This window comes from Eumetopias jubatus, unplaced genomic scaffold (assembly GCF_037043125.1).
Source record: "Eumetopias jubatus isolate StellerSeaLion01/CBP00866 unplaced genomic scaffold, mEumJub1_p1.0 scaffold_16, whole genome shotgun sequence".
NCBI lineage: Eukaryota > Metazoa > Chordata > Mammalia > Carnivora > Otariidae > Eumetopias > Eumetopias jubatus.
In genome coordinates, this window is record NW_028274822.1 from 766,894 (window position 1) to 791,978 (window position 25,085).

At 53.5% G+C, this 25,085-nt stretch overlaps 1 protein-coding gene across 5 annotated transcripts in view; it reads right to left on the reverse strand.

The window, feature by feature from the left end:
- Positions 1-25,085, reverse strand: part of ATP9B (ATPase phospholipid transporting 9B) — a 247,254-nt gene that overhangs the window by 14,649 nt on the left and 207,520 nt on the right. For 4 of the 5 annotated variants that reach the window (XM_088019563.1, XM_088019561.1, XM_088019565.1 and 1 more), the window contains 10 exons: positions 17,254-17,460; positions 16,519-16,611; positions 12,634-12,717; positions 12,207-12,377; positions 9,553-9,651; positions 7,859-7,948; positions 4,995-5,139; positions 4,756-4,820; positions 3,882-4,037; positions 3,735-3,799 (listed from right to left, as the gene is read on the reverse strand). In XM_088019563.1, the coding sequence (XP_087875689.1) occupies positions 3,735-3,799; positions 3,882-4,037; positions 4,756-4,820; positions 4,995-5,139; positions 7,859-7,948; positions 9,553-9,651; positions 12,207-12,377; positions 12,634-12,717; positions 16,519-16,611; positions 17,254-17,460 (1,175 nt within the window). The remainder of the gene's footprint in view (positions 1-3,734; positions 3,800-3,881; positions 4,038-4,755; positions 4,821-4,994; positions 5,140-7,858; positions 7,949-9,552; positions 9,652-12,206; positions 12,378-12,633; positions 12,718-16,518; positions 16,612-17,253; positions 17,461-25,085) is intronic. The other variant, XM_088019562.1, reaches the window with a different exon arrangement.

The window sequence follows — 25,085 nt, forward strand, 5'->3', positions numbered from 1 at the left end:
CGTGGTGCTCACAGGACCGCCGTCCCGTGTCCTGTGTCCTCAGTGGGCCCTCCACCCCACTGTGGGTCAGGTCCGTGTCACGATGGGCTTGGTGGTCAGTTTCCATTTGGTTCTACTTTCTATTTCTAAGCGGACACGTTTCATCTTTGTTTGCCCCGAGTGTTCCTGCTGCTCATTAAAGTATGTCCGCGTGGCGGCTTTAACACCGTGTTGCACAATTCCAACACCAACGGCACCTCGGGGCTGGCATCTATTGTCTTCTTGGCCAACTCTGACACCTTCCTGGTTCTGGGCGTGGCGAGTGATTCTCTACTGAAACTTGACATCTGGGTGCCACTGGGATGCTGGGTCTCCCGGTGCTGCTCTGGGGGAAGCGGCGCTGCTGCCGTCCCCCAAGTTCTGTGTGACACCGATGAGGGCTGCTCCTTGCTGCTGGGTGTGTGTGTGGGGTCCCGGCTCCCCACTTGGCAGGGAGATGGGGGTGGCGTTTCCATGGCATTGGTTGGAGCAGAGGGGTTGCTGTCTGAACGCTGTGTGTCCGGCGGGCCAGAGCACACGCGTGTTCCACCCGCGGGCCAGAGCAAACATGTGTTCCATCCGGCGGGCCAGAGCACATGCGTGTTCCACCCGCAGGCCAGAGCACACGTGTGTTCCATCTGGGACATCCGCAAGAGTTTGGCTGTGCTCAACAGAGGGAACGAGGAAAAGTGCATTTATGTTGTTTTTCCTGAAGTAGGACTGGATTTCTTTTAAATGACATTTTCACCTGTGAGAAAGCTTTGGTGTCGGGAAGGTACCCAGAGGCGGAGAGCCAGGTGAGAAGCTCTATGTGTGAGCAGCAGTCTCCTCGGACAGGCTTCCACGGTCACTGGTACAGGCGGTGCTGCCCCGTCCAGGGCCGCGGGTCACGAAGGGCACAGTGTCAGAGAGGGCATTTCAGCCTGCTTCCTCTCACTGTGTGCCCGTGAAAGCCCCCGGGGGCGGAAATCCATGTGCTTCAGAGTGGTCAGTCCTGCATGAGGTTAAACAGGCTTACGGCCCAAACTTCCCTCCAAATTTTTTTCTTTTTAAATATTTTATTTATTTGTCAGAGAGAGAGAGCATGAACAGAGGGAGCGGCAGAGGGAGAAGCAGGCTCCAGGCTGAGCAGGGAGCCCGATGCGGGGCTCGATCCCAGGACCCTGGGATCACGACCTGAGCTGAAGGCAGATGCTTAACCAACTGAGCCACCCAGGCGCCCCTTTCTTCCAAATTTCTAACTTTGTCAATCTTCTCAGAACAACTCCTACCTGCTTAGAATGTGGAGGCTGAAAGGGCTGAAGAGCCCGGCAGATGGGGACGCGTCGGGACCCCCCCCCCGCAACATGGGGCACCCATCCCATGAGCGGCAGCCAGCCGTCACACGAGCGAGCCCTGCAGCCAGCTGAGGTCGGCCTGTCCCCGATGATACTGCTCAGAATGTGCGATGCTGATAGGTGTTCGGCAAAGAATGGGTTTGGTGCAACAAGGTCAGACACGTTCTTGACCCAGCATCCTGTGGAGACGTCCACTTGCTGACCCGCACGGTGAGCCTCTCAGAGGGGCTGTGATATGCGGGGTTTCCCCAGGACTTTGCCAAGGAGTGCTTCCTGGAGGGGAGGCCACAGCGCGTGGCAGGGACTGTGCTGGGGGCACCACGCAGCCTTGCCTGCGTCAGCGGCCCTTCTGAGCCAACGACATGAAGGAGGATAAAAACCTTGAAACACGTGGAGGTGAGTTCATCAACGGCCCTGAGGCACTATAGATGTATCTTAGGACATGACTCTGGTCTCCTTAGACTTTGATAAAAACATCACTTTCCTTCCCACCCATGTCCGACTGTTGTTTTCTAGGTGACGGCAAAACTGATTTTAAGGTTTTCTGGTGAAGAAGCTTCACGTAAAAGCACCTCTCCTCACTCCCACCAAATGCTGAAGAAAATTACAGATGCCTCACATGATGGACACGCGGAGAAACCTCGAATAAAGCCAACATGAACAGGAGCTTTAAAAGCACTCGGAGCTCCCGCTGACGAGGGGAGAATCCAGTGAGGCCCACAACCGCGGCTTCACCGACCTGGGCTTTACTGAGGAGTAATCACCACTGCCCCGGCAGTTTTCCTCCGAATGTTTCAAATCCATAGTTTTAAAATGGGAAACAGTGTTTGTCTGCCGCCAGGGAAGCCGTGCGCTGGAAAAACTCCAGACGCAGTAACGTCATGTACAAATCCTACACCTTCTGAAGATCGTTCACGGGAGGAGTACTGGGAAGACCGAGGCCATGGGGAACTAAACTCCCCCTGGGTCGGCACTCCCGGGGATGGCACAGAGCCGCTGGACAGCTGGTGGCCACGCAGCACACAGCTGGGCACAGCGCCAGTCACCCTGGAAGCCAGAGCCAGGGCCGTGACGGGAGCCCTCCCTGGGCCTGGCCCATCAGGAATGGGGGCCGCAATGCAGAGCTGGCGCAGTGGCCTGCAGGAAGGCGTTGCTCCAGCTCCCTGAGGAAGAGCCCCAGCCAGGGAAACAGCAGGTGAGAAGGCCCAGGGCCCAGACCAAGGGCAGTCACAGCAGCACCTGCATCTGCAAGCAGGTACTCAGGTCCGGCCCGGCGTCGGGCGGGGAGATCAGCCCGGGCTCCAGCGGACACAGCTGCAGGAGTGGCAGGAAGCATCTGCCATCAGCTTTGCCCTGGGACGCTGGCGACTTACGGCACCAACGTGTTCGGCAAAGCCTGACATGGCCCAGCCTGATGCTCTCCATCTCTCATTCAAATTATCAGGAACCTTGGGATTCGGGGAGCTGTCCGATGAAACGCATTCAGAAAGTGTACCTAAAACAGCTCCAAAGGGCGAAAGAGCTCGTGTGTTTGTTCTTTGCAGCCCTGGAAAGACACTAAATGCTGCGGGAAGGTAGCCAGCCTGTCCAAGGCCGGCCCCAGGCTTTGTCCCACAGCAGCCCTGTGGCCTCCAGCACGTTCCCAGGGTCCCTGGGCACCTCCTTCCTTGCCCGTGTCACAGGGACGCTACGCCGATGGGATGAGCGCTCTGAACTGTGCAGGGAGCACTGATGTGACCCGCTGCTGCTTTCCGAGCGTGAGCACACATGGGCAATGCACTGGCCATCGGGGGTGCTGGGCTCCGTGGGGCCGGTGCGGAGGCGTCAGGAGGCACCACGTGGACTTTACGCCACGCCAACAGCCACACTGGTTTTATCTCTTGGCGTGAGGATGGGGGGGAGAGAAGTTCTAACTCATTCACCTTTAACAGAACACTGGCGGTTTTAATCATAAACTGCACACAAGCGGCAGTCTCTGACGTACTTTTCCAAGCTGCCGTGTGGGGACCTTCAGAGATGAGATCTTGTTATTACTGACGAGACTCTGCCTCTGTCCACGTGGGCCTGTCGTGTCCCATCCCGGCACCCTGTGCCTGTGTGTCTGCTGCTGGTCATGTCCCTGGCATGACCCCGTGTCCCGGCCTCCCCGATCCCAGCTGGGATGGGGCCACCACGGGGCCCGGGCACCCCCCAGGGACTCAGACATTCTCCTGACAAAGCAACAATAAGATGGTGCAGGGGTCCTGCTCCTGACACTGGGTTCTCACTCTGCATACCGACTGTGTGTGGAGTTACTCAGACAACATTCTGGCAGCGTCTTTGGAAATGAGAAGTCCTCCCCAAACAAGGCTGCTGAGATGCACGAGTTGCACCACTTACCCCACCATGAGGAACCCCTGGTACAGCGGGACGGATGCGAAGTAGAAGACAGAAGAAAACACGGCCTTCAAGAGAGGAGAGCGCCTGTTAGTCCCACACCTGCCCTCCCCACGGCTCCGCCCCGCCCTGGGCGCCGGGCTCCGGCACCTGCATCGTGGAGATGATGAGGCCTCTGTGCATGACGAACTGGCCGAGCGCCGCCGACCTCTTGTAGCTGCTCCGCCCGTGCACCATGAGCAGCCGGCCGATGTGCTTGAACTGCGTGATGGAGAAGTCCGCGGCCAGGGAGGCCTGTCTGCCCTCCTGGAACAAGCACAGTGCCTTCTTGAAACAGGGCACATGCGGAGCAGGCGCCTCCAGAAGGGGCTTCTAGAACTCAGCCTCCACCGACTGAAGGTGGAAGCTGTCCCTACAGCCTCGGAGGGGACGGGCTGACAGGGCACGTCAGGCGGCTGCCGGCCAGGATGGCAGGAGCCTGTCGGTATTACAGAAACGAGGAAGAGAAGCGAACCTGCCTCGAAGACTGCCCTGGGGCCCCGAAACAGCGCCTGGCCGCTTCCCAGAGCCGCGGGGGGTGTGCGAGGCGGGCAAGGAGAGCCCTTTCGAGGCTGCTACCTGATGCCATCAGGCACCAGGAAGCACAGTGGCCAAGGGGAAGACTGCAATCAGGCTCATTTGCACACAAGACAAACCCCAAACACAGCTCATGGTTGGCTGGGGACACAGATGTGCAAAGGTGAGCAAGAAGCTGGGGGTTCCAGGATGGCAAGAAAGGTGTGCAAGAGGGCTGGCAACACCTGAGCTAAGCCTGGCGGGGAGGGGACTGCAGGGCACTAGTCCCAGGCCTCCTGAAGAACAGCGAGGACGTGGGGACGTGGGGGGTTTGGCGCTGGCAGCTTCCGCGTCCTACCTGCACTTCCTAAGGGGTAGACAGGGCGGCTGGTTCGCCTGTGACCCGAGTGTGCAGCTCAGGGCTGGTGGGAAGCACGCAGATGACACGGTGACCACAGGGCACACGTACCTTCCCTTCGATCCCAATGCCGCAGTCTGCCGCCTGGATCATGCTCACGTCATTTCCTCCGTCACCTGGGGGCACGGAAATGGGAGATGACACAAACGTCGAGACCCCATCCTGGCCTCTCTTCCACCAGGAGAAGCTGTCTCAAAACACCCAGGTGAAATCCACCTGCTATTAAGACAACACACTGCGCTGCCCCTAGCTCTGAAGATCGTTTCTCTCGGAGTGGGCCGGGCACTCACCAATGGCGCAGGTGCGTCTTCCCGCGTGCTGCTGCAGCAGCTTCACGATGTGGGCTTTCTGGGTGGGCGAGCAGCGGCAGCACACCACGGCCGGGCACTGGCAGGCCAGCTCCACGAGTTCGTGCTCATAGTACTTGAGGCAGACCTGCGAAACAGAGCCTCTGAGCACCTACCACCCACCATGGTCTGCGGGGCATGAGGAGCAGAGCGGGGAGAACGCAACAGCCTCATGCCGGCATGCGGGGCCACGCTGCCTGCGTGCTCTTCCCCAGCTCATGGCCGCCCTGCCTGGCTGGCTGGGGACTCAGGGCTTGCAGGCACGCAGAGGAGGCAGGGGTGAGGTGGGAGGGCCGGTGTCCAGGCCCTACGGAAGGAGCGGGGCACCTGCACAGACAACCGTCCGTGTGGATGGGCAGCGTGTGGTGGTCAGGGTCCAGGCAGGGCCGGGCAGCTGGGGTCGGGGTGGGCGGACGACTCCGCATCTCACCCTGAGCATCATCACGGCCCACTGTGGTCTGCACGCGGCTGGCGGATGCTGCCTTGCTTACGTGACCGACGTGGGGGATCCCACCACAGACAGCTTCCTGCTTAGTCTTTGTCTCTTTTCAGGTGATTTCAGCCCCACCCTGGCTAAACAAGATCTTTAATATAAAATACTGTTTCTAACCTAAGTCTCCAACTTGGTCGGCAAAACAAAACCCCCTTAAAGTTGCCTTAGACCATGGGGCCCCCTTGTGTGTGGGATATCCTGTCAGAGATCCGGGTTCTGAGGCCCCACGGCACCAACCACCACCGACAGCATGCGCACCTGCAGGGGACCGCGGGCTGTTGTGTCCTAGGACGGCTGGTGCACTGCGCCCGCTCTGGACCAATGCTCCCCTGACCCCACAGGGCCCCTCAGGGGTGCGGACGCTCCTCCCCGGGACCAGGACCAGGGCCGGGACCGGGACAGCAGAGGACTGCGTGCCTGGGTGCCTACGGGTCTGCAGCCATCTCCATCTTCTCTTCTCTTGTTCTCTGGTGGCCAACAGCTCGCGGCCACCCCTCCGACCCCCTGGGCCCTCACGGCTTCGTCCCCGTAGGATGTCTTGGCACCAACTGGATCTTACTTCCTCTGCCCATGTTCCCTTGGCTCCGCGGCTTTCGTGTTCACGTTAGTTTGTCCCGACAGCCCGTGTGCACTTCCTGCTCCGCATCTCAACCCTCTTCAGGGCTCAAAGTGAGTGCCAGGTGGTTAGGACACTGCCCCCAGGCAACAGCGTCACCCTCAGACACTTACAATTCAAGTCTAAAAACTTCGTTAATAAGACAGGATACAACATGCCCCACCTGCAGGCCCTAGTTCAGACCCATGAAGCTCACACCATCGGATCAATTACAACAAACTCTTCCGACAGGCAGACCAGCGTGTGTCTTGGTCTCCCACCGCGCCAAGAACCCACGTCACTAACGGTGGCCCGTGGAAGACATGCACGTGTGCCGTGTGCAGAGCAGAAGGCCAACGCGTCTCAGCCAACCTCCGGAGTGCAGAGTGCATGGGGGCCACCGTCAGACGGCCACGCGAAGGGCCGAGGGGAGGCTTCATGCACTTTCCCCTAAAACCTGGGACGGTAAGCTCCGTCCCCCACCAGCAGGTACTGGGCGGATGATGAAGCAGGGACAGAGTACCACTGAGATGACAGACAGAAGCCCCAGAAGACCCAGACACAGAAATGGAAGACGGTGCGTTTGGGGAGCAGGACCAGAGGAGGGAGGGGCAGGCGGGGGGCTCTTCCACCATCAGTTTTCTGTGTTGACCGACTATGTGTAGCTCTGGTGGGGACCAAAGTAGCAAGAACAGTTAAATAAAAATACATACTCATAAAAGATGGTGGATTTAACACAAGGAGCTACTTCTGCTCCTTCACAAACCACACTGACAGAACTGTAAAGAGAGATTTTTAAAAAGACATGTGTGTCGAAGGCGGGCCTGGGGGCAGGAGGAGTGCACGTTTGGGTGCTGGGAAGCGGAGGGACACTGCTCCGCGACCCGGTATCTGGGAAATCCTCTGAGCCAACAGCGGGACAGCTGAGGATAGGTGAGGCCCAGGGGCCGCAGTGCCAGATGCCCCGCCAGAGGGTCCAGGCGACGCCAGCACACGGCCAGGCACACACAAACACCCGAGATGAGGCCGCAGGCTGCCGCACCTCCTGCCCCAGCACAGCCGGGGCTTATCCCTGGGGAGGGCCCATAGGGAGGCGGGAGGGCAGGTGAAGGGAAAGAGGTCAGGGAGTTGGGGCACAGGCTCCAGGGCTCCGGAACCTGGCTTAGCCCCTCCTGCAGGGCCGCAAGCCCATTTCCTGTGTCCCACGGCCCACTCTTAGAAATCTTGGTTTGGGCACATTTAGGCCAAGATAGTGGGTGCCACACTCGAGACTCCACGGGGAGCTGTGCTATTAACAACGAGCTTGAGGCCTAGCGCCGAAGGAGAACTTTGAAGAAGCCTAAAATAGGTCAACCTCGAACATAGTAAGGACAGACAGAGTCACCCTTCTGGTATTGCCATGACAGTTCTTCAGGCTATAAAGGCTCATGAGACTTGCATAACCACCACCCGGATAGTAATAACTGAAAAAGTACATCTGACTCAGAAAACCCTTGGCCCACGGGCAGGAAAAGCAGACAGGTGCTTGGCCAGAGAGCAGCCTCACTCCCAGGGACACAGACGGACAGACAGACAGACAGGTGCTTGGCCAGAGAGCAGCTTCACCCCCAGGGACACAGACGGACAGACAGACAGACAGGTGCTTGGTCGGAGAGCAGCCTCACCCCCAGGGACACTGACGGACAGACAGACAGGTGTCTGGTCGGAGACCAGCCTCACCTCCAGGGAGTCCCCAGATATGACCAGTGCACAATCATGCTTCCTTCGAAAGGCGTTAAGCTCCAAGTGGGCCTCTCCCCGACTGGTTACCTCCACAAAAGGGAGAAAAGCACCCAAATTACAGTGTTATCTAAATCAGAGGTACAAACAACCCTTATTTATGAATCACAGTGAAATCTTTAGGCACATTATTCAAAATCAAAAGGTGCTCTACACAGGCAGTCCAGTCCTGTAACAAAGCGCTCTTTCAAATTTCTCTTACGGTGCCAGGAATAAATACGTACTTGCTTAACACCGACTGTTTCCCAATTTGTGACAACTCCAAGCAGGACACAGTGAGATAAAGTGCCCTGAGGTGGCTCATCAAGAGACAGAGGGCAGGGGACCCAGGTGCCGACAGCTGTGCCATGAGGGGGGCATCCAGCTGTGTGCGGGGTATTCCCCCCAAAGAGATGGGGGAGTTTCTGGCACTTTCACAGGGTAGCCATGTGCTGGGGGGTGACTGTCAGCAGTAGGGACACAGTTCTTTAGACACTACTGTGCGTCCACCGCCAGAACCCAGGCTGCCCACGCAGCGGCCGTGGTCTCAAGCCCAGACTTCATCTGAACATGCCCCTTTCTGTAAATGCCACGTGATGCAGAATGTTCGTATGAAATGCTTCTGCTCTCTCTGCCACGGGTTTCAACTTTCTCTGTTAGTTCAAGCAAAAAACACTCGAAGGATTAAACAATCTAAAAGTAAAATCAAGTCAAATTCTTGAAATACTGTTAATTTTATAATGAAAGCATTTCAGAAAGCACCCATACTGGTTTTTGACATTCTTTCTGCAGGGATTTTTATGGGGCATACAAGAAATGCTACGTTGCAGGACTGAGAAGTTTCACGTGGTCCAAATTAATCTCAGACTCCTCTTTAGATAGGTAGCCTTTACTGTGGAAATTTCAATCTGCGGCTGTAAACACTGAAAAGTCAACAAAAATTGATCTAAAGTTCTATCAGAACCATTAATAATTTAATGGCAAATAGTCATCTGCAGGGCCTAATTTGCCATTCTGATGCTTTGAAACAAATGACATTTACATGTAAATTATATTCAAATCACTCTTTCTGTAGGTCCAAGTGCTTCCTTCAGAGCAGATGCAGATGGACCGTGTCTGCTCACCACCATCAATCAAGACCCGGGAGACTGCATTTTTGTTTGAATTATAAACATTAGTCATAAGTAATACAGTAAAAACAAAACTTTAAACCATTTTTACTAATTTTCTTTGAGATAATTAAACAACATTTCACTTGAAAATGATAGATTAAAAACACATTCCTACTAATGGGCGTAGCTACTACAAAAATGTAATTTTTATCAACATACACTTTGTAAATGGAATGGAAAACGATGGTGGTAGGTCTATTCTAAAATAGATACTTGGTTAATAATTAATTCCATTGTACAACAGAAAAACACTTTTGAATTTAGATCTTGTTTTACTCCATCACGATGTAGCTTTTTCATCCCATGCAATGTGAGCAGCTAACAGAAACCTATTTGCAATGTTTTTATAAATTCAGCAAGAAAATTATATTTCTCTTCTTTAGTAATTACTAAATATTTGCACATACATTCTCACAAAACCAACAAGTTTTGATTGTGAGATAAAACATTTAATAGTCAAAGTGCTTTTTGACATATACTCACTGGTCTGAAAATGTGAATGTCTTGTGCTCTAGACACCAAATGTGAGCTTTTGGCGATGCAAGTCGCGGTCTCGAGTTTATCGCCTGTTAGCATCCATATCTAGGGGACAAGTGAAGATGCAGAACTCTTAGAAGCGTCTTTTCCTGAACACACACTTGCAGACCCATGTTCACAGCATGACTATTCATAGCAGCCAAACCAAAGAAGCAACCCGGTGTCCACTGACAGACGGACAGATAAGAATGCGGCATGCATGCCGTGGAACAGTACTCAGCCTTGAAAAGGGGGGAATATTCTGGCACCTGCTGGGACATGGATGGGCCTGGAGGACGCTGAGCTCAGTGAAGGGAGCCCCCCACACACAGTCAAAGGCTGTGGGGCTTGCCCTGGTAGGGGGACTGTTGACGAGGCGCACCCACAGAGACAGAGGCAGATGTGGGCGCCAGGGCTGGGGGAGCGCAGCGGAGCTAGTGTTTCGTGGGGACAGAGGTTCAGGTTTACACGTTCTGGGGACGGCTGCACAGCAGTGCAAATGTACTGAGTGACGATGAGCTGTGCACTTAAAAATGGCTAGGATGATAAATGCTACATTATGTACATTTTACCACAATAAAGAATAGTCTCTGTCGACTTATTTAGCTAAAACAAGTAGCAGCAAAATGATGTTAGACGAAGCAGCTGAGATGTGAAGGCACGTGAATGATGGGGGTTTAGGAACCTCAGACTGAGGCTACAGAGACGCCTGTATACACCCAAGGGCAAGGCTCACCCGGCCCTGCGAGCCACACAAGCAGGCCCGGAAGACACCACGTGGTCACGGGCCGCAGAGCAAGGAGCGCCCTAGAGATCCTTAGTCCAACTTGCTAATTTTTCAATTGGAAACTGAGGTTCAAAAAGGTGAAACGGTTAAGCCAAAATTTGTTTGTATCAAAACATGGCAAATACTACTTTTACTTCATGTATTATATATATAAGCATATCGCTAGACCACAATGAGAACAAAACCAGAGATTTGAGATATGACAGGACGGTTCACGCGCATATTTCATGTAACAGCCAAATACTTACAGTGATCTCTCACTGACACCTGATTTTCTCAGATGTCTAGTGTATCATATATAAATACGCATTTTTGGACACAGGAAACAAAAACTCATGGCATACTGATTTTTTGCTCAGGCATCATCTGCTTGTGGCTCTTCTCAGTGTTTGAGAACTTGTGCTTTTTATTTATTTCGCACAACTAATATTCACCTTATTGAGCCTGGACCTCAGGTTATGACACGTCATTAAGACAAACCTGGGAACAATTCACGCTAGACAGCAAGAGCAACCAGCCCTGGTGAAGCTGTGAGTGGCTCAGGGGCACGTGTGACTTGCGGAACCGCCACCTGACATCACAACCTCACGCTCCGTGAAGGGATGCAGGGTCCTCTTCTTTAGACGGGAGATGTGAAGGAAGAAGGGCAGGACCCCACACACTTAGGGTTAGCAATCAATCAACAGAAATACCCAGACTGTGTGCACCAAGAGCACCCGCGGCTTCAGCGCGTACAGCTCGGCGATGGAGGGACACGAAGTGTATGAGACATTGTGGAAAACGAGCAAGCGCCCTGCTTGCGGCCCTCACGCCTCCCCTTCACCCAAGTGCTGGCTGCGCACCACAATCAGCACAAAGCCTGAGTCTGAACTGCTCTTGTGATTCTGAAACCAGATGCGCCTCCTGCCAGGTTGCTGTCCTGCGTGGACGGGGGTCTCCTCTCCCACCAAGACCCCTGCAGGCAAGGGTGCACCCGCTGTGCACACTCGGCGCCTCCGTCAGAACCCGCTGTGTGCGTTTCGGCTGCAGCCCCAGGCAGCTTTCCCTCCGATACCATCCTTCCTTTCTGTCGCTCTAGTCGAGCTATTTAGTTTTTCTCTGAAACTCGAGCTGGATTGTTTTCATTCTCCAACACGAGGCCCCAGTCCTCAGGGCAGCCTCAGGATAAGTTTTCTCTCCTGTCTGTAACTGCACTTTGGGCTTTAATGGTACATAAGGTCAGAAAGCAGTTCCCTGAAAGCTAAAACATAGAGCACAGTGCTAATTTCCCTGGACATGAAGGGGACAAAGCAGTAGGAGAACGGCAGGACAGAAGGTCAGCAGGTGGACACTCAGCATCAAGTCACAGGGCCTACAGGGACCCCAGCAATGAGAGCAAAATGAGCTGATACAGTGGAGCTGAGGGACCCTCGTGGTAACATCTGGCTGTGAGCAGAAAGCTCTGGAGCATGAGGGAAGCACATCCCGTGTGAGAGCCAAGGTCTCCTGAGGCCTGGACTGTCCTGAGCTCACACCTGATGGATGCCCAAGGCCACAAAAGTCTCGAGGAACAAAGCTGGGCGGTGGGTGAGTCTGAGACCCTCGTGGGCAGGGATGGGGCAGGGAAGGGGCAGGGAAGGGGCAGGGTTGGGGCGGGCAGGGATGGGGCAGGGGGGACTGTTGCTAGTACCAGGACAATTTGGGCTTCCTCTGGGGCAAGCGGCAAGGGGAGGTCCCAGGTGACTTTGGGGGGCACTGGCCTGGGTGAGGCTGGTCCGGGGGGACGTCCCGGGAGGAAGAAGCTGGCCGGCGCTTCCAGGACAGCAGCAGTCCGTCGCGAGGGCCTGCACCGTACCTTGATGCCTGCGTTCCGCAGCATCTCCAGAGTGGGCCTCACGTCCGCCTGCAGCTGGTCCTCCACCCCCGTGAGGCACAGCAGCTCCATCTCCCGCTCCAGACTCTCCACCACCGCAGCCACCTTGAGCGCCCTGTCGTGGATGCTCAGCTTGGCCTGACTGTAGCGGCTCTGAGGAGAGACGGAGGGTGCGGGTCACCCTGGAGGACGTGTGGGGGCACAGAAATCTGCCCCATCACAGAAGCCTGTCTGCGGCGGGGACACACCCCTTTCCCAGCAGACTGGAGTGGATGTCCCGGCGCTCGGGGGCAGCCCGGCTGCCCCAGGTCATGTGCGTGTCCACACCAGCAGCTTGCACCCACGGTGACAGGGACGTGTCTGAGGGGTGGATGCCCGTGGGGCAGAAGGGGCTGGACAGTCGGCTCACCTCGAAGTCCTGGTACTGCTCTTCTGTCAGTGCCCTCTTGGCGACCACGAGGGTGCGCAGACCTTCCCGGGCCATGTTTCCACACTGGAAAAGGAGATGCAGGTCACATGCGGCCCCCAGGTGCTGACCGCGATGGGGCCTGGCACCTGTGGCACTCGCCGATACTGCGCCGCAGTCAGGGCCCTGCCCCCCCGGGTCTGTCACCGCGTCTGAAGCTACCCACGGTTTCTCAGTGCGCCTCCTTCCGCAGACATGTCCTGCAATCACAGCCTCGCTGGAAGGACGGCTCGGCTCCCCTAATCTCCGCGGGTGGGCGGGCACGGGGCAGCCCTCAGACAACAAGCACACTGCTTTCCCACATTCGACTAGACTTTTCAAAAATGGTCTCACGAGCAAGGTCTACAGCAGGCCGCACGCAGCAGCACGGGAAGTGTGGATGCTTGGTGCTGGGGTGGGAGGGGCAAGGTGTGGAAGAGGGAAGCCTCAAGTGGCAGTGCGGTGGGGGGAGGGGAAGCCGCTGAGAGTCCTTGGGCTCTGTGCTGGGGTCTGGATCCTATCCTGCAGGGCAAGTGGCCCGTAGCGAGGCCTGAGGCCCAGGCGTGCATTATGAAACAAGAAATGGAAATGCATTCAACAAGTGTGTGGAAACATATCAACTCCACTCACAGAGAATGTAGAGAAAGTAACAGTATTTTTCAGCAGTTTTAGTTGATGAAGGGGGAGAGAAACAGCCTGATTCTAGGCTGCTTCCGGGACTGGTCCCAACCTGCCATCAGGTAACGGGCTGGCGCTCTGTCCCACACTCGCAGAGGAGGCTCGCCCGAGCTCCTTGGTGGCTGGTGGCCGCGGGGCCACTCCGGGGAAAGGGCCCGGAAGCTCTCCAGCTTACACGCACACACTGACGGGCGCCGAAGAGCCTCGCCTGAGGTGGTGCACAAAGCGGTACCGTGCCGGCAGAGACTGAGGCACATGCCGGCTCTTCGGAGCCCTGGGCCCCCCGCGCCACTGCCTTCTGTGATGGTGCATTCTCTCTCTCAGGCTCCACTGACGGGACGTTGCCGCACGCATGAAGCCTGCTGAGACCCTCACAACGCATGCTGTGGAAATGTGTGAGCGTCGTCTCTGCAGGCTGGGAGCAGCCCTGTGCAGCGGGCAGCTGTCTCACCCCGAACATAAGCCTCTCCTGGAGAACCGCGAGGGCCGGGGTGAAGGACGCGTGCAGAGGGCCAGGCGTCCTGGCTGGTCACCGTCCTCAGACTCTGAGGTGAGCCAAACAGGGCCGTGTCCCCGGCGCCCATGTCCCAGAGGGCCCCCAAGTGAAGAGCAGGAAGAAACAGGGAGAGAAAGAGTCCTGGGGAGAAGACACTGAGCGGGGCCCCAAGGGAGGCCCTGGCTGCCTGGCTGGTGGGGACAGACACACACACAGGACGTCTGATGACCAGGTGCTGCCCGGGGTATGCCCAAACTGAGAACGTCAACAGCAGTATTTCAGAATAATGGTTTTCATGAAAAATAAAGTTTAAAAAACAACGTGAATGCTAAGCTATACCAGTCTCTGAAGCCACAGTGTCTACACATTAGGAATACTACCACCAACTAGTCAAGGCTTATCCAGGCCATGGCGGCTCCTGAGAGCCCCTTCACCTCTTTCTTGTTGACTCTTAAATCTCAAACTCTGAGGAACTATTTCACATTTTGACCATGCTTTAAAGCTCCCAACTGCAGCACGTGTAGCCGGTTTTGGCAGATGACGTAGAGCGCCACGGTGGACAGTGCGCTTTGGATGTGAGTCTTTCAGGGCTGCAGCCCTGTGGTGCAGGTGTTCTGGGCAGGGCTGGTGCCAGGACCCCCAGAGACAGAAGGAGGATCTTCTGAAGCATTTTTACCAAACACCAAGGGGCACGGGGCTTTACATCAGAGCCAGACAACAGCCAATCAAAATCGGTGTCTCCCGAGTACACTTCAAGATGCAAACCTGATGCTGGAGTCACACATTTAAGCAAATACATCCCAGACAAATCAATGAGCTGCTTTTTTGTTAGTGAAAAGGAGATGCAGTGATTAGGAAGCTCGGACATGCAGCGCGCCCCCCGTGTGATGCCCTGCCCGCGTATGCGGGCACACAGATGCCAGTGCCCGGGGCAGATGGGCAGACGGCCACTGAGGGAGCCGTGACCTGGAGCGTCTGAGCTTCCATGCACTGAGAATCAGAGGCCTGAGTGGAAATGTCATGCCCACAGACTGACCGACCGTCCAGACACGACTCTGCACACGACTCTGCCCTGCCTGGCCATGTGCCCAGACCTCCTCCCCGGCGATCCCCGGGGGCAAAGGCTGGTGCTTGCACATACCTGCCCCTCTCTCGAGGTGGGGCGCTCGGGTCTAACCAAGCTCATCTACCACATCTGCCTGCAGGATGTTAAAATCTCTGCAAATACAGAGTAGAAACTACTCCTTCCTTCTGAAATCCTAACCATCTGGCTGACGAGGGCTGCAGCACGCGGACCTGCACAGCTCCCACCTCACACACACTCTGAGGACAGCAGAGCGCTAGTCGCTCACGCCGTCCCAGATCCCCGATGCTGACCTGTGCTACACACCTGCACGAAGAGCAAGGAGGCCGAGTACCCGAGCACCTCTTGCGTCAGGGACCTGGTACTCCACGTCTGTGCACAGTGAGGGCTTTACAGAATTGGCTCTGGGATGTGCGGAGTAAAGTGCTGGTGGCATGTGTTTGTTTTAATTCGTGGAGAATAAAAGTTTATAGCCAAGAATCCAATGTGGGGAGCTTGCTTGAGACAGAGGAGCTCCGTGCAGGCTCAGGCTCCCAGAACATGCTGGGTGTTTTATGTTTGTGTTTGTTTTAAATAAGGTAAAAGCTTTCAAACCATAATAGTATTCCAGCAAAGACATGTGCAGAGGATCAAAAGATTCATCTAAGGGAAGAAAGTGTAACGTTGGGAAAATAAACGCACAAAGGATTTTTAATAAAGTTATCTTTGTGAAAAACAATCTGACATTATCTGTCTGTTGCAAGACATTTATTGATTTGACCTCATAAAGCTAAATAAATTAAACAAGTATTTTATAATTAATTGCACATCATTATGACCAAAAGTAATTTTTATGGCATTTTACTAGGTCTTCAGGGAATTTAATTTATTCATGTGCCTGATTAAATCAAAGTGCCTGAAGGAGCTATTGATTCGTATTGCCAATACTGCTGTGGACGTGGGGGTGCGTGCAGCCCCCACACTGACTGACCATGCCTGGGCCACGACGGGGTGACCTGTATGTAAGACAGAGGTTCAGTTTTACTCTGAAATCCAACTTTTCTGTCAGCACAGAAACATACAGGCAATAAAATAACCTCATGAGGCTAAATATAAATCCTATCTCTTCAGGGAGAATTTGATGAAATGTAGGATTGATCATATTTGTATCTTATTTTCTATTTTTACACTGAATCCTACACACAAATTAGAATGACATTCAAATCCTAATTAAAATCTTGCAAATAACATAGGTTACAAAATAAATATATTAAAATATAACTTTCGTTGTATATATAATATTACTTTAGGATTTTTAGTGAATGATTAGTAATGCTACCTCCTCACTAATATAAACAAAATATTATTAATAAGGACCTACTTATATATCTACACGCAGTCACACAAAAACCAAAAACAGTAGTTGTTTATATAGAAAGTAAGCCATTTGTAATTACATAGAACTCCTGTCCTTCCTACTTCATGAAGTTGACAGGAACCGGAATCACTTAAAATAACATGGTGGAAAAGCAATACCGTCTGGTTAAAAGGTGATGTCGTACGTCCTCCAGGGACGGTGGCGCACAGCGCGCAGGGCAGGGGTGCAGCTTACCTCCTCCTCCAGCCAGTCGTTGTACTGCACGATGGAGGACATGGCCACGTCGGCCCCCTTCATGTAGAAGGTGATTTCTGCAGTGGACTCGTCCTGGGACAGAAGGAAACACAGGCACATTCAGGCCACGCTGCTCCTGGGAGTAACGGCCGCGTGAACAGAAACCCACTAGGGAACGCCATTCTCCCTGAACCTGTTCTGCAGTGAGCTACCCAAATAGTTTTCTATGCAAGGCAACGTCCGCCCCTAGCTGTTCAGGCAGACAAGACCAAGAACATAAATGCAGATCTTGAGATGTTGTGCTGAGGTTGTGGAAACAAAGTCCAACTGCAAGGTAAAGGTTAATTCTCTCAAATTTTCATTGCTTCATTGATAAGCTTTCCTTGGTTAGCCACCTTCCAAGATAGTTTCTGGTATTTGCTAAAAAAATTTAATAGAGATGCATGTCAGCAACTTTGTTGTCATAAATCATTCCCCAGCAAAGCTCCTTGGCATGCTACTGCTGTTGGAAACAAAACAGCTTTAGCTGATTTCAAACATTAATCGCTAACACCTTTTACTTGCTCTGCCTTTGTCGTCTTGGGAGAGTTACCTTAAATCACTACTGCTGGGGCCTCACTGGGTTCTCAGCATAAATTCTTAGTTTAGATCTTATTTCAAAAATAAGCAAGAAGCACAGATTGTTTGAATGGGCAGTGAAAGAGAAACACCCCGAGTCTCCAGCGTGGTGCGTACAGCGAGCCACGCGCAAGCCCAAGGGAACGCGAGCGGCAAGTCTACCCGGACGATGACCCCCATGCGCTTGCTCTCCGAGGTGAACGGGAACATCTGCAGGATGCAGTAGGTCAGGATCTGGCCGCTGGGGGTCCTCAGCTGCATGGAGGCGAGGTCTCTGCGGACCAGGGTGAGGCCGACACTCTCCGTCCACTGCACCAGGGCCACCTGGGGGAGACCAGCAAGACGTGAGGCCACGCGCTTCGCAGGAAGGGAAACAACAGGCGAGCGGCGGGACAGCTCGCCCACACCAGCCGCTTCCAAGGCCTTCACGAGAGCGCTGCGGCAGCTGTGACCGTGTCGGGCACTTCATAACAACGTTCAGGCTAAAGGACCGGCGCTGTGAGAGCCCCTGGTCGCACCTTCTAGCAGAACAGCCATTACTGATCACGCTTCTGGGGCTAGTTGTGTTCATGTGCTGCCCAGAGGCTGGCTTCTAAGATCCGGACAGAACGCCGCTGCCAGGGACGCCCAGCCCCCCAAGCACTTCCGGCGGCCTCACAACGCCACGTCCCTCGTGTTTTCCTGCTCTTCCTAAAATAAGAGCTGAGCGGGTGACTGAGGACAGCACACAGGTCACCTGAACGTCTGAGAAGTCGGAGCCTAGTTCCGCCAGCGGCCCCAGCTGCCCCGGGCACGGAGCCTTGCTGGCCTCTTCTGTCACGGGGAAAACATAGCGCACACTGTTCTGGATCTGAAAGATCAAACCTCCCTGACAGCACGCAAACACAGAAGTGCTCTTATTTATGGTTATTTAGTGTTCACTATTAGGATGTGAAAATCATAAACAGAAGAATAATTTTCAAGGTTAATTTATGAACAGTGTTTTCTGGAAAAAAATCAGCTTGCCTTTAAAAGCCATCTCAGGGCAAGAGATTCGCCAGTTGGCACGAGGTCTGCTGACCCCACGCTCAGCAAGGATGGCCACACGAGCAGAAGGCAGCACTCTTCCTGCCTTCCTGCCTGGCTCCCCCTTGGGGGCCAGCGCGGGCCTCCTGTGACAGTCTCTCCCTGGCCCAGCGCCGCATCCTTGCTTGTATTTTATTCCCCGCTTACGGGTCCAGCACTCCACCCAGGGTTGGAGAAATCAAGTCCTTCAGGAGCATCGTGGGTTCTGTCTGGTGAGAACGTTACTGCTGAGCCTCAGCGTCCACTGCCAAGTCATGTGAGGACAGGCTGTGATAAGGCTCGGCAGCTCCGGCTTTGAGGCAGGACCGCTCAGGTCAGCCCCCATCCCCGTTCCTCATCTGTACGGGGGTGGTGGCCGGTCCACTTAGCAGGACACTGTGCACGTGAAAGTCACCGGGGACGCTCAGCACATCTGGGTTGATGTTAGGGTTCTACCCTTCATCCTCTCTCACAGATGCCATCTGAGATGTCCCTTGGGCAGGCCAGGAATCACTTTTAAAGTGGGGCTTTCTAGGTAGTTCCAGCAGTTCTAACTACTGGAAAGTTCCAGCACAGCTGTCAACTGAGGGTGAGGAGATACTTGCTGTTTTTAATGCTTCCAACTTGACCCAGTGCCACCCCGTGAAGGCCGGGAGCATCTGAAGATAATAAGGTAGGAAAAATTGAAGTGAAATATTTTCTAGGACTACAGAGAGGTTTCGTGGACTGCGGACGTTCTGGAACACAGCTGAGGGCATCACCCTACATCATTCTGGGCCCTGCTGGCAAGAACTATCACGGGACACCGGAAACAGTGTCTGGCCCGACTGCCCACGCCTGGCCCCCCGCCTGTTGCTGGGCACAAGTCTGCTTGGTGAGGTAGGAATAGCTATGTGCAGTGTGCAAATTTCTGCTCCCCAATTTTCCCTTTAAAGATACAAGTTTCATTTAAGTTAATAAAATCATACTATTAGCTGACCTATAAATTCAAGACAGCAAAATGTTACATATTAGATTGCCAACCAGTAAGATCTAATGGTGTAGAATTCTCATTTTGCTGTGAGCAACGCCGTGCAATCAGCTCTGGCATCTAGGAGAGTGCCGTCCACACGCGCTGGGCCAGGCCCGCCCACGAGGGCATCTGCACAGACACCCCCAGTCAGGGGGTGTTCCCACGGTCTCACTGAAGGGAAAATTCTGACGTTGGGCCTTTTCTGCTGTGTCCACCTTGACCTTCTGTGTGCCTGGAGCAGCCTGGACACTACCAGGTGTCCTTAGATAGGAGGTACCTGCCTGGTACCCAAAACCACTGACCAGAGACAATGTGCTCAAAAGGCTGGAAGACTGAGTTTAAAGAGCTAAGGCAAAACTCGAAACAAGAATAAGCCCAAAGCCCTGAATCTGTACAATATTCGGGATGGTCAGACCATGTCTGACATGCTGGATTTCCTCTGCTGCATTTCGGGAGCCCGCTGTTCTAGGAACACCCAGCACCTTACCTTTATAAATGTGAAGCCCCACTCTCAATGTGTAATTGATGCCTCTCCCCTTTTTCTGGGAAATAAAGGAAATGAGCAAACTTTTACTTTTATCTACTTTAATTAACTGTTTCAGTAAGATCTCTGTTCTCCTTTTTCCATTAGATAAATTAGACAACTAGTAACAACTTGAATGTTTATGTTTGTCAAATACTGTGAGAAACTGCTGTCTAGAAATGTTTTGCCGGAAAACAGTGAAGGCCCAAAGCTGCCTCAGATAGGGTCACAGAGTCAGGAGAGCACGCTGTGACCCCTGACCTCTGCCGGGGAGCGAATGCAAGGTCAGAACGCTCCCCTGCGTAGGGGTGACTGCCTGACTCTACGGCCTGCTGGGCCTGTGCTTCTGGGGGTGACCTCCACGCCACGGGAACGAGCCCTGGGAACGGGGGGCCAGCTACACGTGGTCGGCACCATCCTTGTGCTTTCTGGAGGGGCGCCAGTCTCGTGGTGTCCCCTTGACCTGCAGGGGCTGGAAACGAAGGTCAGCCATGTGGGGGTCACCCGCGTCTACACGAATGACCCCCAGTGAAAACCCTGGACGCCAAGGCTCAGGTGGGCTTCCTGGGTGGGCAGCGCTCCGTGCATGGTGTCACGCATCATCGCTTTGATGAGTGAGCGCTGTCCACAGGACCCCCGGGGGGGGGACCCCGGCCTGGGCACTCCTTACACTGCTCCCACTCGTCCTCTTGTGGTCATCGCCGTGAAGTGAGTCTGACGGCTGCGCAGTCCTGCTGGGGAACCCAGGCCGGCAGAAGGTCTTGCGGACCCCAAACTGCAGCGCGTGTCTGACCACATGCAGAATACGTGTGTACCGAGCACCAGCGACGCACCCCCCCCACCCCCCCGCCAGCTGAGCCTCCCCAGGACCACCCGACTGGGTCAGGAGAGGGAACTCCCAGGTTGAGCAGAGAACGGAAAAGCCACGTGGAGATGCCAGGATTTTTCACTGCTTTTTAAAATTAAGGAAAGCCATCTAGAAAGGCAACATCTCTGGTCCTAGAAAGGATCTGCGTGTCTGAATCGAGGTGACCAGGGCCACAAGTGGAGACTGTGCGTTAGATGTGGCAGAACTGAAGGCAGGCAGGTCTTCCCACGGCAGTGAGGACGCAGGGGCCTAAATGTTCACATGTTCTCAGGTCCCCACTCAGCACCAGACGATGGGACAGCCCCGCAGGGGTGGACACGCCCCCCGCAGGCTGCTGAGCGAAGGGTGGTCTCCGTGGCTGACTGTACTGCCTGGGGTGGGGCATCCGTGGCGGCCTCCCAGGGTGCACACGCTCCGCAGGCTGGGTGAGCCCCCGACTCCAGACCCACGCACCAGGAGTGCTCTCAAGTGGCTCTTTTCTACTCCTCCCCACCGGCCACCCCCCAGGCTCCATGCTGGGTGGTTTGTTTGCAGGAACAGTAACACGTGGGGGCTGTCTTGCTCCTGAGCTGAGCGGCTGGGTCAGATATGAGTCCAGCATCCCAGAGGCGTGCAGACTGTTGAGCAGTGAGTCACCGCGCAGCTCATCATCTCTGGCTTTCCAGTGTGTTACCCAAGCTCCTCAAGTTTGCCAAGACCCTAAAACCACGTATGGCTAATACACAGCGTTATAATCTAGAGCACCAGCGATATGCTCTAAATTACAGTACTACAAAAAGACATGTGGTCGTCAACAGAAAGAGCACATCCAGAAGGGGCAAGCGAACAATTCTGCAACTCAGTTCAGGTGGAAAAGGAAATGCACACTGGACACGTTTCCTATAAAACCTCGACATACAGTGCCAATGACCCAGGACTCCCCAGGTGAAATGTTGAACGTCCACTGGGAACGGGGGACTATTACATTCTGACGGTAAACTGCATGCTTCTGTGGACGCCCCATCACCTCCTCCGTGCCCCTCCAGGCGGGTTCAGCAGTCTACACTCGTGGACTCACATCTGTTTACTACGTACTTTGCGACCCGTTCCAGGCAGCAGCTCCTAACCGAACCCGGCTAGTGGCTTATACCTGGCCATGCCAACTGTTCTTCATCATCATTCTGAGGACTAACTCTCTACATAACGCCAACCAGAAGAGAAGTATAAACTTTTTCACAAGATAGATGCTTTAACTGCTGTTCTGATGCAAGGTGCTTAGTGGTGGGAGGCTTCTTTTGGGTGCCACAAAATCAAACATTTCTGGACGGGCCTGTAAACAAACAACCCCACGGGATGGACGCGGACATGCAGTACTTGTGGTGGGCTTCCCACCGACGTGCTCAGTACCTGCCCCCGGAGTCAGACACACGGCTACGAGCTTGCGGTGAAGGGCGAACAGTGTCCCGTTCTGGTTCTGAGCTTTACCACCTCGACTCAGAGCACGCTGGGCGTGAAGGGAGCCAGGCCAGAATCCATACAAACTCTATTTGACACAGAGCAGTAGTGTTTGTTCAGAAAGCCTCCTAAAGTAACTTCTATCTAGTGATATTAAATGTAGAAATTAAAGGAAAGAAAACGTCAAGAGCACTGACAGTTTGACTCTTTTTACCTCCTCAAGACATTTAAGCAATTAAAATCACATACTTGGTGAAAGCACGAAAGCCGCGCTCATGTATAAGGAACGGCATGGCTCCGAAGCGTGAAGCGGTCCGAGTGACGACAGCGTGGGCTCAGACGGTGGAACCCCGCCGTGCCGGAAGGCCGCCGGGTAGCTCCTGCCTACAGGAGGCAGGCTCACGGCGCTGGATGCCAGACTGCGAGCGAACCTGCTGGCCCCCTCGAGCCGCTGCCCGTCCCAGGTGTGCGTTCAGGGCTGTGTTGGTGAGCCCGCCTGCCACCCTCTCTCCATCCACTTCCGCAGGCTATGTCTCCCGCTCCTGCCCCTACGGAAGGCTCCGCGGATGGCCTGGGGGGCTCCTGTCCTGGCCCCCTCCCACTCTCCCCTTCATCCGCCTGTTCCCTCCGCTGTGGCACTCACTACAACACGCACACATCGACGGGTCTGCTTGCGTGTCACCTTCCACACCCAAACCCGCAGTGGTTTGAGGACCTCCATGCCTGAGGCCCCCGAGCTCTACCGGGCTCACTCTCCCCCAGCTCACTGGTCGGGGCCAGCACAAACATTCCTTCAACAAGAGAGAACTAACAACCTCTTATCTGGAATGGAGGGCTGACGGGCGCCTATGACACACGCCTAAGCGTAAACGGGACAGTCCTGAGCACCTGCTCGTGAGCGGCATGCCCCCGGGTGCCCAGTGTCACTGGCCTGGGGTCTAAGCAATGTCTCTCTTCCCCTCAAGTTGCCAGTCTACCTTTCAGCCAATTCTTGCCCACAAAACGCCAGTCACTTGACAGATGCACGAAGCCTCACTATTCCTATGGTTTTATATGGTCAATATCTCCTTTTGGCGGTGCCGTTCGATCTCTTGCCAACGCTTGAATTGTGTGGGGGGAGTTCTCTCATTAGCGGGTTCTGAGAAGTCTTCACGTATCTTGGTTTCCACTCATTGATCAGGTATGTATTTCACAAACATATTCTACAGATCTGTGGCTTGTCCTTGTCTTAATGGTGTCTCTGAACAATGTGATGTTTACCATCAAGTCCAATTCATCAACTTCTTTTACAAACTGTGCTGTTTGTGTCCCATGAAATCACTGTCTGACTCAAGCCTATAGACTTTTTTTCTAGAAATTTTATACTTTTAGGTTTTTCATATGTCTGTGACCAATTTGAGTTAATTCTTTTAAAGATTTTATTTGAGAGAGAGCGACAGAGTGAGCACGAGCGGGAGGAGAGGGAGAAGCAGGCTCCCCTCTGAGCAGGGAGCCTAACTCGGGGCTCGATCACAGGACCCCAGGATGATGACCTGAGCCGAAGGCAGACGCTCAACTGACTGCGCCACCCAGGTGCCCCTTGACTTAATTTTTGTACATGGGGAGAGATACTAGTTGAGGCTTTGTGTATGACAGTCCCGTTGTTCTGGGCACCACTTCTTCAAGCATCACCCCCTCTGCACTGCACCTCCTTGGCAGGAAATCAGTCGGCACCTCGGCAACAGAACGTCTTCCAGTCCATGAGCACGATGCACCCTCACACACAGGCCCTCTTCAACTCTCCACTGTCTCGGTGCTGACAGCACACAGATCCTATGCATGTTTGGTTAGATCCATCCTTAAGTATTTCATGTGCTTTTGGTGCATTTTAAATGGTACATTAAAAAATCTCAATTTGTAATTGCTCACTGCTAGTATATAAAAATACAAGTAATTTTTGTATATGGGCGTTATGATGTGCTATCTTGGTAAATTCACTTCTTAAACATTACTTTTTTTTTTTTTTTAGTAGAGCCTTTGGGATTTTCTATGAAGATAATCATATCCTCCACCAAAAAAGACAGTTTTATTTCTTCTTCTCCAGCTTGTATGCCTTTTATTTCTCTTTTCTTGTGTTAGTGCCCTGGCTAGTTCTGCGTGGAAAGAGAGGACACCTCCTCTGCCTGCTCCAAACATTAGAAGGAACTTACTCATTGTTTCCTATGAAGTATCATGTTAACAGCAGGATTTTTCAAAGATGTCCTTATTAGGCTGCACAAACTCTTCTACTCCTAGTTTACTGAGAGATTTTATCAGAAACAGACGCTGGATTTTTGCCAAGTGTTTTTCCCCATGAAGCTCCTGCAATGATCATATGGATTTCCCCCTATAGTCTGCAGGAAATTACATTGATCGATTTACAACTGTCAAACCAACCTTCCATTCCTGGGGTAAGCTCCACTTAATCAGGATGTGTTATCTTTTTCACCTCCTGTTGGGCTTTACCTGCCCCCACTCTGTGGGATTTCTGCACCTATGCTCATAGTGATTTGGTTTGTAGCTCTCTCATGATGCCTTTGTCTGATACTGGTGTCAGTTTAGCACAGACAAGTGTTTCTTCCCTACTGTATTTGGGAAGAGTTTCTATAGAATTGGTATTATTTCCCCTTAAATGTTTGGTTGAATTCACCTGAAGCCACTTGGGCCTGGATGTGGGAAGGTATGCAATTGCAATCACATTCAATTAGATATAAGGCCCGAGACTGCTTTGGGTATTCCAGTAACTGTGAGGGAGCTGGGGGGAGGGAGAGGTGGGGCATCACCGGTACAGGCATAAATATACAGCCCTGCTCTCCTTTGATGGGTAATGGAGGCCTAACAGGGGTGAGGGGTTTCTAGGACTCAAGACTACAGACTCCTGGCACAGTGCTTTTCACAGGAGGTTCTTCCATGCTGGTAAAACGTAGATTTGCAGAACAGTCTAATACGAACATGTGTACCTACTTAACTAATTAAGCAACGTACACCGCAACCCTCACATTTACTGAAATTAACTGTTTTTAAAACAGATCAATCAGGAATAATATAAG